General features: G+C 42.3%; 1 protein-coding gene across 3 annotated transcripts in view; it reads left to right on the top strand.

Moving 5' to 3' along the window:
• Nucleotides 1–4668: 4668 nt before the first annotated feature.
• The window catches only part of LOC135698687 (rho GTPase-activating protein gacZ), a 32568-nt gene continuing 20697 nt past the window's right edge, over nucleotides 4669–16539 (top strand). The window contains exon 1 of one of the 3 annotated variants that reach the window (XM_065218764.1): nucleotides 4669–5194. In XM_065218764.1, coding sequence (XP_065074836.1) covers nucleotides 5105–5194 — 90 coding nt within the window. In that variant the 5' untranslated portion in view covers nucleotides 4669–5104. The remainder of the gene's footprint in view (nucleotides 5195–16539) is intronic. The other 2 variants (XM_065218766.1, XM_065218765.1) reach the window with 2 other exon arrangements.

The raw sequence follows: 16539 nt of genomic DNA, 5'->3' as shown, positions 1-16539 counted from the left end.
CAGTGTCCAGCTTCGTAGATAAAGGGATATGTATAAGTATATGCTTTAGCATAAATTTAGATAGAGCTGGAATTAGGGCGTAACAGCTTTTGTAAACAGTGAATTCTTCCGATAATTTCTAGAAAGTTAAAACTCGCCAACGCAAATCAACATCACCATTGGGTAGGGGAAGACTTACCCTACACGACGGTTATGTTGGTTTGCGTGGTAGTGCCTTGAGTTCCTAGAAAACATCGAGAGAAATCATTGTTTACAAAGGCTGTTACGCCCTAATTTCAGCTCTAGCTAGATATTCGCTATAAAGCCAGATATTTATTTTGAATGAATCGCCTTTGTCTGTCGGCGGACAATTTATTACGACCGGATGTCAGCATCCAAATTAGCGTCGCTTTTTTGATTAATTTAATTTAATTTTATGTGTATGTATGTATTTATGTATATACAATCCAACTTCCACTGTCCGGCAGTGTTTTTGTAGAAGAAAAATGTTTGCAAAATAAACTATTATTATCTTATACCGATCCCATTGCAAACAATTTTAGCCCGGAAGTTGAGATTCAGTAACCCATTTCAGAATGCCTGGTCACTCACGTCCATTCCGAGGTTACTTTCACGTACAACAAGCCCCGCATACACGTGTACACTTCCATCATCAAAGCAATTCCTGCTTTGTAGATGGCACGTATTTAGTACGATGCATTTCATATTTTCATATCTAGTTGTAATAAGTTAGTCAGTTAGTCTCACCGCTTATGTATTGTTGAATAATCGGCATCTGTAGGGGAATACTCTTCTCTCTATCTTTCTCTATCACTTTTCGATGTTTTTCGTATCTCTTCTTGAACTTAGAATGTTTTGGCTCTTTACCGCGTTATTTAAAAAAAAAACCGTGTAAAAAAACCGCGTTATTTCGAAAATCGTCGTTAAAAACCCATGTAAAAAAGACTTCAGTGTACTGCAGAAGCATGAATTAAGTTAATGATATAATAGGTTACCTGTTATTGGAGATAATTATTGATAACATAAAATCCTATTATTATAGCGATCAATTTATTGTAATATTTTCGAATAAGTTGATACTCGGCATCCCATTCATGTTTATATGTAAAGGCGAACATCTAAATTTAACCTCCTCGTATACAAATCCACACTATATCGCTAAACACCAACCCTAGGGCAGAGCTAGGGGTACACATCTCTGGGGTATAAATTTGGAACCAGTTGCAAATTGGTTGACGTTCAAGTTTAAGATTGTTTTTTTTTAAATGTTTACAAAATAACTGTCAGTAATGTTTGTATGGATTTAGCACAGAGACTGCACGAGCGAATGAAGAACTTGCGAAGAATAAAAAAACAAATTTCCTATCTTGTCTTAGAGGAATAGCTGCTGTATTGCGTGGGCCACCAAAACCATTAAAATTCCTATAGTAGAGCAAAAGAGAGTGGCTCAATTCAACCCACTATCAAATATATAAAATACCCCCTAAAGGGACGCAGCAGCCTCTGCAAACAATGAATCCGACCGCCTATCCGGCGGCACAACCGGTAGCCCACCCCCGCACGCCAACACCACCAATCAAGAAATGACCCTAGCTGGACACAATTTCATATATTCTCGTCAATTCAAATAAACTTACTAAACATAGGAAATTAACAAAATTCAAGCGTAACTATTAGACTGATGCAAAATTTCACTTTTTCGCTCCACAGTGCTTAAATAGTTTCAAATCGGGTCCTGATTAGCCTCCCAAAGTCACAACTCATTTGGTTAGCAACAGACTTTGCACAAGCCATTTGAAGTTTACATGTAAATCACTATGGGAAATCTCAACTTTTTGTTCATTGCCTTCTAGTCTTTTTCCTTATTGAGCTGCGAAACAGTTCGATAGCCATTCTTATAGAAAATTTTCTCAGCTACAACTTTGCTGAAAATTGTTTCTATGTAAAACGAGACAGGAAAAAGTTATTAATTATTTAAGAGATTGGTAAACTTATGACATGATCAAGCAGCTGCTCTGTAGGCAACACTGTATTTTGCAGTGTGACATAGTAGCCATGATTTTTGTGTCCTATTCAACGCCCCAGAAACACCAATTTTGCCTGCGGAGCAGTTGATTGATCATGATCATAAGACATCAGCGCATTGAACCATTGATAACTTTCGATCCTTGCATTTAATCAAAAAGTGGTCTTGAGCAAAGTTGTAGCTGGAAAAATTTCCTACCAGTTCAGTTGAAAGTTTTTGAAGCAGATCGATACGGTGAATTATTAGATAGACATGAAAAAAAATCTTGGTTTTCCCATAGTAATTCCCAAACAAACTTCAAATGGTTTGTGCCATCTCAGTTTCTCACCAAATGGGTTCAAATTTTGAGAGGTTTGTCAGGATCCGATTTGGAATCGTTTAAGTATTGTGGAGTGAAAATTTCAAATTTTGCATCACTCTGGTAACTATTCAAATCAACGCATCCGCCACCCAAACAATCACCTCAATTGACGATTAAATCTTGTCTTAACCGCTAACTCACCCACGCAATCAAACACCATAATCAGGTAGGGGAGCCTCTCCCCTACTAGCTGGTGCCGTCAGCTCCCGTAAGTGAGCCAGCAGTTGCCACAATTCGTCGATTTACCACTTTGTCAAGCAGTTTTGGCGTCACTTCTACCAGCGATTTCACAAAACTGGACCAACTAATTTCTATTTTTTTGTGAAACGCCCAAATGTTGGCTACTTTTCTCGAGGTTCTAGTAGAAAAAATCTTAAAATAATGTTTCATTTCAAAGTTCGAGTGGTAGTAAACGTCATTTTATCTGCTCGAATGAAGTGGTTAATTGAAGCGATCGTCCACAAGATCAGACACGTCGACTGAAACAGTCACGATGGAGTGATGGAAAAGCTCGGGAAAATTCACTATGACTCGCGAACTTTTTCTTGGTGAACTTCGTGAAATATCACGAATCCCTTCAACACTGCGCTTGAATTAAAAAAAACATCATGTTCTTGTAAAGTAATCTGTGCACATTCAAGCACTACTTGCCAAACATTGAAATTCGATGTGCAAATCCCTTGGAAGAGATCATATCGAAGCACGATGAAATCAACAGCAAATCACTTCCTTTTAGATTGTATTGAACATCGTTGTTGATGTGCTGTACTTTGAACTCGAAATGTCAATCAAACTGATATTAACAATCTATCACTTTAAGTTTAACTAATTTATCCTTGGATTTCATGTTTGCTGAAAATGGGTTTAAATAAATATATTGTAACCGTTCTGTTACAAAGGTTCAATACAATATTTTAAATACGCACCATGTGATCGAGCATTTAAATAAATTTGTGTAACACTTGCGGTGAAACCCACTGGGCAGACGATACGGCCATGCTTAACGGCCGACTGCTGAATAAGGCGCGCATGGCCGCGGCAAAATGGTGACACGGAGTCACGGGTGATGAGCTGAAGGGTTCTGCGATGCATAGAGAACGGCCATCGTTCACTTTATCTCAGGCGAGCGTGTAGACCAGAAGTGTCTGTGGAATACATTTTAACAGAATACAGTGCGAGTAGTGAATCAAGGTGAAGTGGAAATCACCGAGGGGGGCGACTCTATTTAAGATGCAGCAAATTTATTGCTTTGCTGTTGTGAGATGCACTCGCGCTTAATATATAGAAACACGATTGATTATGATTTTGAAGATTTCCTCCAAAAAGGTGGAGAGCGATGCGAGTAGATGGATTTAGATGCAAGAGATGAAAAAATATATTTCGTAGATTGATCCGCTAGTATGAGATTTTTCGACTATTTAAAATCGAGATTTAGACGTGTCGCACCCCTCGCTTGGATAGCAGGGTTAATCGATAACTTTCCATCAGTCAAATTTTAACCAAAAGTTAAAATAATCCACCAAATGGTTCAGAGCCTTAGTCTTAGAGTTGATTTGTTTTCCGTGCTGAGCACCAATGCTACCGACGCCAGCTCCCACACCTGGACCCTACCTATCGACCCATCAACTCATGGACCGGGGACCAACGGGGACCGGGGACTTCCCTTCTGAAGGAAAACATGATCAGAGATGTTATGCCTCAGAACATCCCGACGGCGCCGACTGGGATTGAACCCAGGCCTGCTGGGGTGAGAGGTAATCACGCTTACCACTACAGCATCAGTGCCGCTCATCTAGTTAATCAATTACCGACTATACTATCCACTGCCAGACGCATATTTTTCAGCTGAATAGTTTGCCCGGTATTCGGAAGAAATTTTAAGATTTCCTACCAGGTGGAAGTTTGATGCAAAGATTTTTTCATTGAAAAATATGACCACATTAAGCATCGAACATCAACGGTTCCTAAAAATCGCTTCTTTCAAATCCCGACGCATGCGCCGTTGAAATTATACCACGCTCGCCATTTTCGTCCAGTTTATCCGTGTGTCATAGCTCGCAATTGGCTCCTGTGTGCATGCTGCACAAGGGGAGAGGAAAAAGCAGCCCGTCATCTTCATCCGAGCAGCGAAATAGAGTGTGAATTCACTTCCATCCCGAGTTCCGAACGAACAACAAGTCCCGCGCCCGTCTGTGTTCCGCGTTGCGTTAGTCCCGAAAATTGTTCGCGTCGCCAAACCCAGAGGAGAAGAATCGACCGACACAACCGGAAGGATACTCCCATTTTTGGCTCTGCCACTTTGGTTGCGGCGACACTCCGGAACGATTTCCGATTTCCAGGAAGCCTACTTTCGGGAGTTTCGTATCGGAGAAAAGTTTTCTTTTTTTTTTTTCAAGCTAGAAGAAAGAAAAATGTTCCACACCACTGCCCGTGTCCGTGTGTGAGAGTGTGGTTGTGTGTGGCTGTGCAGTGTGGTGCACACGCCTTGCTCGAGTCAAGTGAAGTGAGTGGTAACTATTTTTTTTCCGGAAAAGGGAGGGTGCAAGGTGCAAACCAACAATGTATCCGTGAAGAATAAAAAGGAAGCAAACGAAGAAGAAGAAGAAGAAGGATTACACACTGCTGTTGGGGTTTCTTTTTTTTTGTGGAAAAAGAAATAGAGAGGAAGAAATCGAGAAGAAGAATCGCAAGACGGTGTGCGAGGAAGAGGAAGAACGATGATTACGAGCAGGGGCCACTCTTCTACGACTGCCGGTGGAGGCCTGCTGCTGCTGATGTTCTACGGGATTGCGGCCCTGTCCGATCTAGTATGATGAAGGGATTTAAATGCCTTTAAATCTCTCCTCTAGAGAGATCCGCTCCTGCTCCCCAACCCCCCCAGTCCTCAGTGTCCTTGTTTCCGTTTCACATTATTTTTTGAGGTTGTTGTTATAGTGTTGTAGCTCCTGATGTTGCTGCTTTCTTTGGAATTTTTATTTTCCTTGGTCGGTCAGTAGTCGCCGTCGTCGTCGTCGTCGTCGTTCCACTCTGAATCTTTTCCGTTTTCGAATGGATTTCGAAACTGCGGTGTTGCGTGTGCCTCTCTGGGTGTATTGACGTAATGGAAACTCAAAGACGTCACAGAAGACGTGCTTGGAATAGTGTTTCGTCTTAATTTAGTTTTTTTTTAGTTGGAATTTAGCATATTATTTCAGTGCAATCTATAATTCTACACTAATTGTGTCAAGTGGAAGACATGCCATGTTAGCTTTTTTCTTCTTTCCTATGCTCTCCTCGTTGTTGTAGTTTTGGATCGAATCTTCAAGGAGAGTGATATTATTTCGGTTACTGCGAAACATGTTTGGTTTATTAATAAATTTGCAGTTTGCGAATGGCTGAGTAATATGATTCCTCTTGAGAGTATAATGGATGTAACAGTGTTGCCAGGATGTCCGTAAGTTCGTTGGAAATAGACGTCTGTATGTTTTCAAGGATATAAGACCGTTTTTGACTTATGACTGATAAAATAATGGACAGTTACTATTGAAAAATCTTGATTAACCAAAAAATTGTTTTTCCTGTTGTTATTTGCGATTTCCTCCACCGTGAAAATTTTCCTGAACAACATTTTTTTTTCAGGTTATATTATTTTATTAATTACCAAAATACTTTCCTTACCATGTAATTACATAAGTTTATTTCTACGATACTTGGTTCATTAGTTTTGAATTTACGTAAGTAAGTACACACTACGAAAAAGTCGTGTAAATTTCGGTTCCCTGACACCGACATATGTAAGCGGCGGCAGCCCTAAGTATGCACCATTAGAATTGACAAAACGATCCATAAAATATTCAAAAACGTTCCATTAAAAACATCCAAATGATCCATTAACCATCGGAGAAAATCCCTAAAAAAGTGTGGATGATCCATAAAAAATATCAATATTATCAATATTTTATGTAAAATTTAGCAATACAATTGTAAAAATGTACCTAATTTCTTGAGAAAGAGCATTGAAATTGTACGAATTACCCATAAACATATTGCAATTGATCCATAAAACATTCAGCAATGAACCTTAAACCTTAAAACCTTAAAAAAGTGATACATAAAAAATCAAGTTTGCGAATTAAAAATATAGGCATGATCCATAAATTAGACGTAAATTATTCATGTTTAGGACACTATTTTTTAAATTTTGATCCATAAACCTTGAAAAATTGCTCCACTGCATATCCCCGTATTTTAGGTAGAGGTGCGAAGCTTCCTATGGAAGTTTCATTTAGGAACTTCTGTAAGAAGCTTATTCTAGACGCTCGCCCATCGTTCCGCTCTTCTGACAAAAAAAAAACACGGGCAGAACAGTAAACCTGAGTAGCTACGCAGTCATGTAGCAATTTTCCATGGTTTATGGATCAAAATTAAAAAAAGGTCAAAAACATGAAAAACATACGTACATCCCATAGACTATAATTGGAACACACCATAATAGGAACGTCTACCAATAATTGGAACACCTTTATTTTTCTTATTTTCTTAAGAAAATTATTATAGAAGCTTCTTTTGGAAGCTAAATTCTACACGCTGGACCATTGCTCCGCACCTCTACCTAAAAAACACGGCAGGACAGTATATCTAAGTAGTTACGCAGTAATGGAGCAATTTTTCGTGGTTAATGTATCAAAATTTATAATATAGTGTCCGAAACGTGAATAATATACGTCTAATTAATGGATCATGGCTGTTCGGAATATCGCCAAGCCCAGCGACAACCTTGTGGGAGATTCGGAGAGCTACGGTAACGGTCGCTGTCAGAAATGACAGACGTCAGGTTTGGTTCAACGGAACTGTGAGTTTAACTGTGGTGCCAGATAAACAGATATGTCTGTTTTTATACAGATTTTTGAAGTCTCGTACAGACTCAATGCAGACTACAGACATTATACAGATATTTGAAACTTAATACAGATTTTGTACAGATTTTAACCAATTGGTTTCTGAAATTTAACATAAAATAAACAAATTTTTTTTGATTATGGCACTTGTTATGATTATGAACAGCTTTTTGACTTTTTTTTAAAGCAACACGTTTCTCATTTACTTTTATTTGACCTACAAGTAACCTACAATTTGTTCCTAAACGCTATATACATGATTTACACTAAGTAACTAGTAAGTAGTTCATTCTACATCGTTGGCGTGCCTAACTAAAATAATATTTGAATCCCTAAATCTTAATTCTAGCAAAATCTTTGTTGAAAAAATGACGGAAGATAACTCTCGGTTTGAAAAATCTCTCGTTCGGCCTCCTATTGCTTTTCGTGTCTTTCTCCAGCGCTTGGAATTTCTCTTGCGCCAGCGCTTTTCTCCTGCTGCAACTGGTCTAGGGATTCCTCCAGACTGACCTCATTGGTACTTCCTTTCCAGATTCGGATCCGGCATCACTCCTCGCACTATTCTTTCTGCTAGGTGGTTTCTTTGGGACATACTTCTTGGTTCCTTTTGGCACCTTCAGCATATTTTTGCACTTCGAGCACGTCTACGGAACCCTCTTTACAGCTGTTATCTTACCAGCACAACTATAATGGGTCCAGAAATCGCAGACATCACACTGGACCATATCATCAACGTGGTCATGGCCTTCATAAAGCGCACAGTTTCGATCGCTGTTCTGTTCTTCACTCAACGGTGGTGTTGATCCCTCTGACGCCTGGAGGTGAACCAGCTCAAGGCTGAAAGCCTCCCTAATAAAGATAAATAATAATAATAATCCCTCTGACATTTTGAGGTTATATCCGATGTTGTTCTTCAAGAATGTTTGGATTAATGAAAGCAACTTCCTCAGAGCAGTCTCGTTTTGGACAGCTTGAAGCTGAAATAGGTTTTATTATAAGATTGGGTTAGATTTTATATTAGCTTAATAAACCCTATTTCAGCTTCAAGCTGTCCAAAACGAGACTGCTCTGAAGAAGTTACTTTCATTAATCCGAACATGGCTGTTCACTGCTGAATGTGTTATGGATCAATTGAAATATGTTTATGGATAATTCGTAAAATTTCAATGCTCATTCTTTAGAAATTTAGCGGTACATTTTTACAATTGTGTTGCTAAATTTTACATAAAATATGGATCATATTGATATTTTTTATGGATCATTAACACTCTTTTAAGGATTTTCTCCGATGTTTTATGGATTATTTGAATGTTTTTTATGGAACGTTTTCCAATATTTTATGGATCATTTATTGGATTTTATATTCAAAAGTATGTTTGCCGTAAGCGGCCCTTTTGACGTAAGAATCAGTTGAAAGAAACGAGAAAATCAATTAAACCAAACGTCGAGTTGCTTATGTTCCGGTTTGAAAAAACTTAATTTTACATGAAATGTTTGTTTACGTTCCATGATTTACGTCTAACATGGATTACGTCTCGAGTAAAGGTAGTTATTTCTTAGTGTGCAAGTACATAATGTCCGTGGAAATTCCGAAATTATGTATTTATGTATGTATTTTTTATGTATGTGATGATGATGATGATGATGATGATGATGACGATGGTAGTAGACTAACATCTATTGTAGCAAGGCTTGACATGACTTGATCAAGATTTGATTTCTTATCATACTCATCATACTCCCGTATGCTGAGACAACTACGCGAAACCCGTGGGAGTGATAGAGAAACTCGTTCAAGAAGTAAATTCACACAACCAGAAAACAAATCCAGTCATCGTCTGGCAGAAAATCTCATTATATGGGGGAGAAGAGCCTGCCTTCTACCCACGAAATGTGATTTTTTTTCCTTCATATAATCATAATCTCTAGCTGTGGGCAAAGTTTTATAAAAGTATGGGACCCTTCGACCGAAAGCCAATAAAAAAATATCAATTTTTCTACGATATACTATTTTTTTTTTTGAAAATATGAAGGGGCCAGTTTCTTCCCGGAATTTCAATTCAACTCGATATTCTACAGAAACTAAGATTATTTTCCTTAAGGAATCATGCAAAAACATATCCAAAATGTTTTTGCTTAACGCTTCCGATTAAAATTAGAAGTATTATTTCAAACATCTTTTTTTTTGCCTTCAAAATGTAGTTTTCCCCCAAAACTGATCGCACCACTTCATCTGACACACGTAAACTGAAGTCAGCTGTTGTGATATCCTTCACTTCAAAACAAAATCGGAAGATGATGAAGAATGAAACGTTCATAGACAAAATTCATTATTTTATATTTACAATCTTAAATGTCACAAGACATATGAAATGAAATTCAAAAAATACAGTCAACTCTCCATAACTCGATATTGAAGGGACCATCAAGGTATAGAATTATAGACATATAGAATATTTTTTTTTTATGGATCCTCTATTATTTGTTACCTCTGTGGGAGCAGAGCTCTCTATTATGGCAATGTCCCAGGTCCCTGGTGTAGAGCCACGGGAACCAACGGGGTGGGCTTTCCACCAGCCTCTTTTGTTGGCTTAGCTCACGACTCTTCTCCAGGTCGTATCTCGAAAAAGAGTGGGATGGTGAGGCTGATCAGGGTGCAAATAACCTTCGACACGGTCTTCTTTTAGGCACTTTTTATTTAGGTTATTACGTTACTTACGTATAATAGGATGTGTGGGTGTGTGAATGGCCGGCCGGCGTGCTGGATCGTGGATCGCGGATCGCTGGGCGGATGATCTGCTACTGGTTTCGGAATGACGCGATTTCGTGTCTCCCGACGCTCGCTTGGTTGACCGCTCCGACGGTCAAGACAGCGTTCGGTTGATCGCCAGTGATTGCGAGGAACATCACGCTCGCTGGTGGGGTTGACCGCTCCGACGGTCTAGAAAGCGTTCGGTGGCTCAACGCTGAACAGCGGAGACTTAAACTAAGGACAATGGGTCCTGATTCTTTTGATTAACGCCTTCAAGAGTTGTTTTTCTACTTAATTGAAAGTCACTTCGACTAGAATTATTACTTGTTTCAACACTTCGACTTTGATCTGCGAACTATGCTCCAAACCTCCTTCGAGAAGAGCTGAAGTGGAAAAGAACTTGCCCATTCGATCTGACCAAGTAGTAACCTCGATTTTCTCCTATTCCTCCCTGTTTCCACCCGTCATACTTTCCATTTATTTTCCTCTTCTATGATCCGATCCTGTTTGTGGTGTCTGTATGGGAAGTGTACGTTATGTTTAACAAATTGTGTTCTGATAATTTTAATTTGACCGTTCCTTTGGAGTGGTATTTTTAATCTGTTCTGCTATCTTTTACACATTTTCATATGTTTTTAATAAGTTAAGTTTTATAACATAGAACATTAACAATAACTTTCGGTATAACAGCTAAATAAATAGCTTAATATAATAAATAACTCAATAGCATATTGCTAGCAACAGTCGACCTTGCTCGTTCATACTTAATAGCAGTATGGATTGCCGATACCTACACTCACTCTCATTGCTCAGTGCTGGTGATACAGGGTAAACTACCCAAACGGTAACAAATTTCAAGAATAATACCGAAATACTTCAGTTACTAGAATGTCTCGCCTTATGTACTCTTGTGAATTCAAAAAATGGTTCAAGGATCCATGTAAGGAAGTTCTGAGTAATTAATTTATAATATCAAGCAAATATATACAAAACACGCAATAGGTCTGCCAGCTCTTGAAATTTAACTTGTCAAGATAGCAAAGGTTCTGGTCAGTTCTGAATGTGACACTATCGCCCAGAATGCTCATTTACCCAGACTTAAATAAATTTTGACTAGCTTCCTTACACAGTAATTATGTTTTAAAGACCTCTTCTGAAAATTCACCTGGAGTTCTCCTCAGCATTCACTTTGCACTATCCAGACATTCCTGTGAAACTTTCTAGAAATTCCTTCTAGGTTTTGCTCAGGACTCCCATAAATTCTTTGCAATGGTCCTCACAATTCCCTTGAAACTCTTCTTTGAATGCTCTAAAAATTATCACCGGAACATGATTACAATTCTCATGAAATGTTCCTTGAAATTTCTTGATGGCACTGTTGGCCTCTGGGCCCAAAAGGATATCTGCGGCACACACGTAGAACCAACCACGGCTAAGTTCCCCGTTAATTTGGGACTTGATAGAATTCTCCTTTTCCTAGACTTTTTCACTCGACCATTCAATGAGAGTACTATCAAGATGGATCTTGACATTAGCAGGCGGAACAAGCCGAGGTGAATTCGAGTGTGGAAACAGAATGGTTTGTGTTTTAGTTGCATTGATACAAATCTTCCAGCTCTTGAAATAGTCGTATAAGTGCGGCTTACCTGCCAGCCTATGGCCCGATGAAATTTAAGACGTCTATTGACTAATCTGACCTTTCTCCTCGTTGTCCTTGGTGTCACTTGGTGGGGCCCTTCGACGATAGCGGCGGCGGTTGCTACTTGTTCACGTCGGCTCCAGACACGGTCTGTGTCGAGCGTCTCCTACTTCAACACTTCTAGCTGCGTAGCAGCAGTCCTTTGCTTTTAGCGGGCTGGGGGGGGGATGAGCAAGGCTCCTTTATCGGAACCCCCCCCCCCCCCCGGCAACGATGGTGACGAATCACCGAACCAACTACTCGCCCGTAGATGGTTCCGGTAGTCACCGCAGTGGGCGAACGCTCCTTCGGTTCGGCCTGCTTCGTCCCTCCTTGGCTCTTAACTGCGGTGGCGAGACTTGCTCAACTGGCTGAGCCACCGCAGTGAGGACGGTGGGTGTTCGGGATCCTTGGTGGTTAGCCGGGAAGCGGAAAAATCCTTGAAGCTTAGCTTCCCTTGGCGGCAATCCGACACCCTTCGCTTCTGCTCACGAACCACGGCACTTTTCGGGGAAACGACGTCACTATCGCGCGACGATGCTGGGAATTATCCCTCCAGCGGACACACGTCACGAAAACGGCACTCCAACTCTCGCTTCCACTTAAACGGACGGGGCAAAAAACGCGTCGATTTCCAACCTTGGCTCGTAACTTTCTCTCTGTTCGTACTATTTAGCTGACAATCACGGACAATCCAACAACCGCCATCGTACTCCTGCAACCGCGCTCGAATGTTGTGCTGCTTATGTTTTTCACCTTCTCTTGCAGCGGGAGGAGAAACGGGACCTAACTTTATTCTAGACGCGAGACAATTTAAAAGGATAATTTTTACACTATATTCTAATCCTAAAAACATGCCTAAACGAATAAAATCTACTATGAAAATAACAGATTAAAATATTTACAAATAAAGCAGTGGTGAGTATGTTGCCGAGCGTGCGACCAAAACAAAAACAAATCATAACAGACAAGGCCTGTTAAACACATTGAAAGAGTGGGTTAGCAATTGTCACGCTAGACGAGGGTTACAGTCGGACAGAACATCCAGGCCTGATTGTAGTTTACTCGACCCTTAAGGTCCAAGCGCAACGTGGGCGGAAGCGGAACGGAAACGGAAAGTTTGACAGTTGTCACAAATGACATCAAGATACCTAACCGAAGTCGATTTGATTCTAACTAGGTTTCAATCCGACAAGTAGGCTTACTCTTATCGGGCTTTTCCGCTGCCGCTGCCGCTGTCATTGCGCTTGGACTTTTATAGATGATGGAGGTGTCATCTGCGAACATTGACAGGATACCACAACCCGGCACGGGGAGGAACGTCTGACGTGAAGATGTTGAATAGGATAGGCCCAAGCAAGCTACCCTGAGAGACCCCTGCATCAACGTTGAACGTATCAGAGGGGACATTGTAGACCTGGACTGATCTGCCCGACAAGTAGTTTTTGATGATTTTCACGAGGTAGATCGGAAAGTTGTATCGATGCAGCTTGTACACTAGACCATCATGCCAGACATTGTCGAACGCCTTCTCGACGTCCAACAATGCCATGGCAGATGTATTGGAAACGGACTTGTTCCGCTTGATGATGTTAGTAACCCGTGCGAGTTGGTGGATGGTAGAATGGCCTTTCCTAAATCCGAATTGCTCTTTGAGAAATATGTTATTATCATTTGAAAACACCAGCAGACGGCTGAGTATCATTTTTTCGAATAGCTTCGAGATGGAGGACAAGAGGCTGATGGAGCGATAGCTTTTGGCACTGGTAGGATCTTTGCCAGGCTTGCGTATTGGAATCACTTTGGCTAACTTCCAGCATGCAGGGAAGTAGCCAAGATGGTTGAAGAAGTCAATACCCAAGTTTTTCGACTCGAGGTTGACTACACCATCCATACCCGCAGCCTTCATGTGGGGGTGTCAGCGACTCTAGACATTGCCTCCAGTACGGCAGGGTCATGGGGGCTCACCATGGTTTGGCCAAGATTATGTGAAATCACAAAATGTTGGCCAAGAGCATTGGCATTTTCAACTGGGGTTATGAGTAGGGATGGGTCCAAGTTCTGGTCAACAGAGAAAAGCGGAGGGATTGGTCTTGACTAATTTTTCAAAATGTTGGTCATCTTCCAAAATGGTTTTGCACAATCTGGGAGAGAGCAAATCTTGTTGGCAAAATCGTTATTTCTGAGTTCCACCATCCTGGCCTGGATAATTTTGGTTAACCTATTGACATTGGCCTTCAAGTGGAGCAGCCCAGAATGCTGGAACTACATATGAATGGTGTTACGGAGCCTGATAAGATTTTTGCTTGGGCTGTCAAGGTTCAGAGTATGACTCACCTGTCTGGATGCTGGTGCGTGTTGCTCCCTGGCACGGGATATCGCATCTTCGATGGTTTGCAGACACTGATCGACTGCTTCGAACGACTCCGGTAGGACGTCGTAATCGATTGCTGTGTCCACACAGCGCTGATACTGCTGCCGGTTGACACGATGGTAATTTCGCCGGGAAACTTGAAACCTATTGGCCGAGGAACCTACTTCGGCCACCACCGGATAGTGGTCCGAGCTCAGTTCCTGATAGGCGATAGGTTGGGAGATGTTATCGCCAATGTCGATGGTGGCATGAGCTTTGGATCGACTCAACCGGGTGGGAGTGTCTGGACACAGGATGTTGTAGTGGGCTTCCTGCAGATCGTTGTATAAGATTGTGCCGTTGTGGTTTCGCCGACTACTGCCCCAGACTTGATGCTTGGCGTTCAGGTCGCCAGCGATGACGAAATTTGGCCGCCGTCGTGTTAGCTTGATGATGTCTCTTCGGAGGTATGCGGCCGAGCCGTCCCTAATGTTCGTTTGCTTGTAGACCGCGATGATGGTGATGAACCCAGCGATGTGCTCACCTCAACTCCGATGGCTTCGATAGTTTTCAGCTAGAAGCTCCCCCTCCCCCGGAGCTGGTGCGGTCAAGCCTTACGAGCCGAAAGTCGGGAAGAAAGACGTTCAGCTCGGGCTTCAAGTGAGTCTCGGTGATGACGGCTATGTCAATGTGCCGTTCGTTGAGAAAGTCAACAAACTCGATGTTTTTGCTCTTCAAGGAGCAAGCATTCCAATTTACGATCTTGATGGCTTCACGGTCCATACTTAGTGACAAGGGACAGGGCAGCATGTAGCTGTTCAGATCGAGTCTTGCATGTGCGCATGATGATGATTACCTCGGTCACGAGCGTCACAAGTTCCTTCGAGGTGAACGGAGAATCTTCGACAGGTTCACCTGAGACAGCAGCAGCGTATGATATACCAGGGGCGGTGGATGAATCTGGAAATGGTTGGGCCACAGCAGCAGCGAGACGACTGTTAGGAACCATTTGGCTTGTTGGTTATTGAGCGGAAATATATTGACGTTAGCCCAGCAGGGTAAACTGGCACAACTCGCCAACGAGGCGCGACGCATGAAGCTAGAAATCCTGGCACTGAGTGAAGTTCGTTGGCCAAACTTTGGAGAACACAAACTGCCGTCGGGACAGGTACTACTATACTCTGGTATTCGAGGTGAAAACGCTCCCCGCCATCGTGGATCCAGTTGGTCTCCTACTTAGCGTCCAGGCAAGTACTGCGCTCATCAAGTAGGAGCCTGTTAATGAGAGGATAATCGTTGCCAGATTTAGAACACGGGTTCGTAACCTTGCCATAATCCAATGTTATGCGCCAACCGATGCTGCCGAGCTACAGGACAAGGAGAATTTTTACAGTCAACTGAATGCCGTCGTGGATAAAGTTCCAAAGGGTGACATCAAGATCTACACTGGCGACTTCAATGCGAAGATCGGCTCCGACAACACGGACTATGAGCGTGTCATGGGACGCCATGGTCTCGGCGAAATGAGCGAGAACGGTAAGCTGTTTGCAGAATTTTGTGGCAATAACGACATGGTGATCGGGGGCTCGCTCTTCCCCCATCGGCCAGTGCACAAAGTCACGTGGGTTTCCCGTGATGGACATACCGAAAATCAGATCGACCACATCTGCATCAGCTGAAAATGGAGACGGAGCCTTCTTGATGTCCGGAATAAACGCAGCGCCGACATCGCGTCTGACCATCACCTTCTAATCGGCGAAATCCGCCTACGCATGGTGCGGATCCAGCGACGGGAGGAGAGACTCGGGCGGCGGTTCAACACACGCCGACTTGAAGATCCAGCGGTAAAAAGATCTTTTGTTGAAGAACTTGAGACTCGAGCTGCGGACGTTCCAGAAGGTGGCAGCGTAGAAGAACAATGGACGGCCATCAAGAATGCCTTTATCGAAACAAGCAAGAACAACTTGGGTGAGCTGCACATCCAGAGGAAAGAGTGGATCACAGATGAAACCTGGCGAGTGGGCGAGAACCAGAGGAGCCAAGAACGAAGCCCGTCAACAATACTCGGCTCTAGAGAAGGAAGTCAAGCGCTCTTGCAGACGGGACAAGCGAGCGTGGGTGAACTCCCTGGCCGACGAAGGGGAGAAAGCCGCAAACACTGGCGATATACGCCTCCTCTACGATATCTCACGACGCCTGAGTGGAGCAAGAATGAACCCGAGGATGCCAGTGAAGAACACGACTGGACAATTGCTTACCGACCCCACTGACCAGCTGAAACGCTGGTTTGAGCACTTCGAACAACTTCTTCAACATTCGACGGCCAACCAGCCATCAACATCTCGGCATGATCCGCCTATGGTGCGGCGCATCACTCGCGTCAATTCCGAGGTCCCATTACTGCAGAAGATTGAAGCAGCTATCCGAAGCATGAAATCCAACAAGGCTCCAGGGGTCGATCGCATATCAGCAGAGATGCTCAAAGCTGACCC

The sequence above is a fragment of the Ochlerotatus camptorhynchus genome, unplaced genomic scaffold (assembly GCF_037179485.1).
Source record: "Ochlerotatus camptorhynchus isolate MF236.1 unplaced genomic scaffold, CSIRO-AGI_Acam_v1.1 ptg000094l, whole genome shotgun sequence".
Classification (NCBI taxonomy): domain Eukaryota; kingdom Metazoa; phylum Arthropoda; class Insecta; order Diptera; family Culicidae; genus Ochlerotatus; species Ochlerotatus camptorhynchus.
This window is presented reverse-complemented; position numbering and strand designations above follow the sequence as displayed.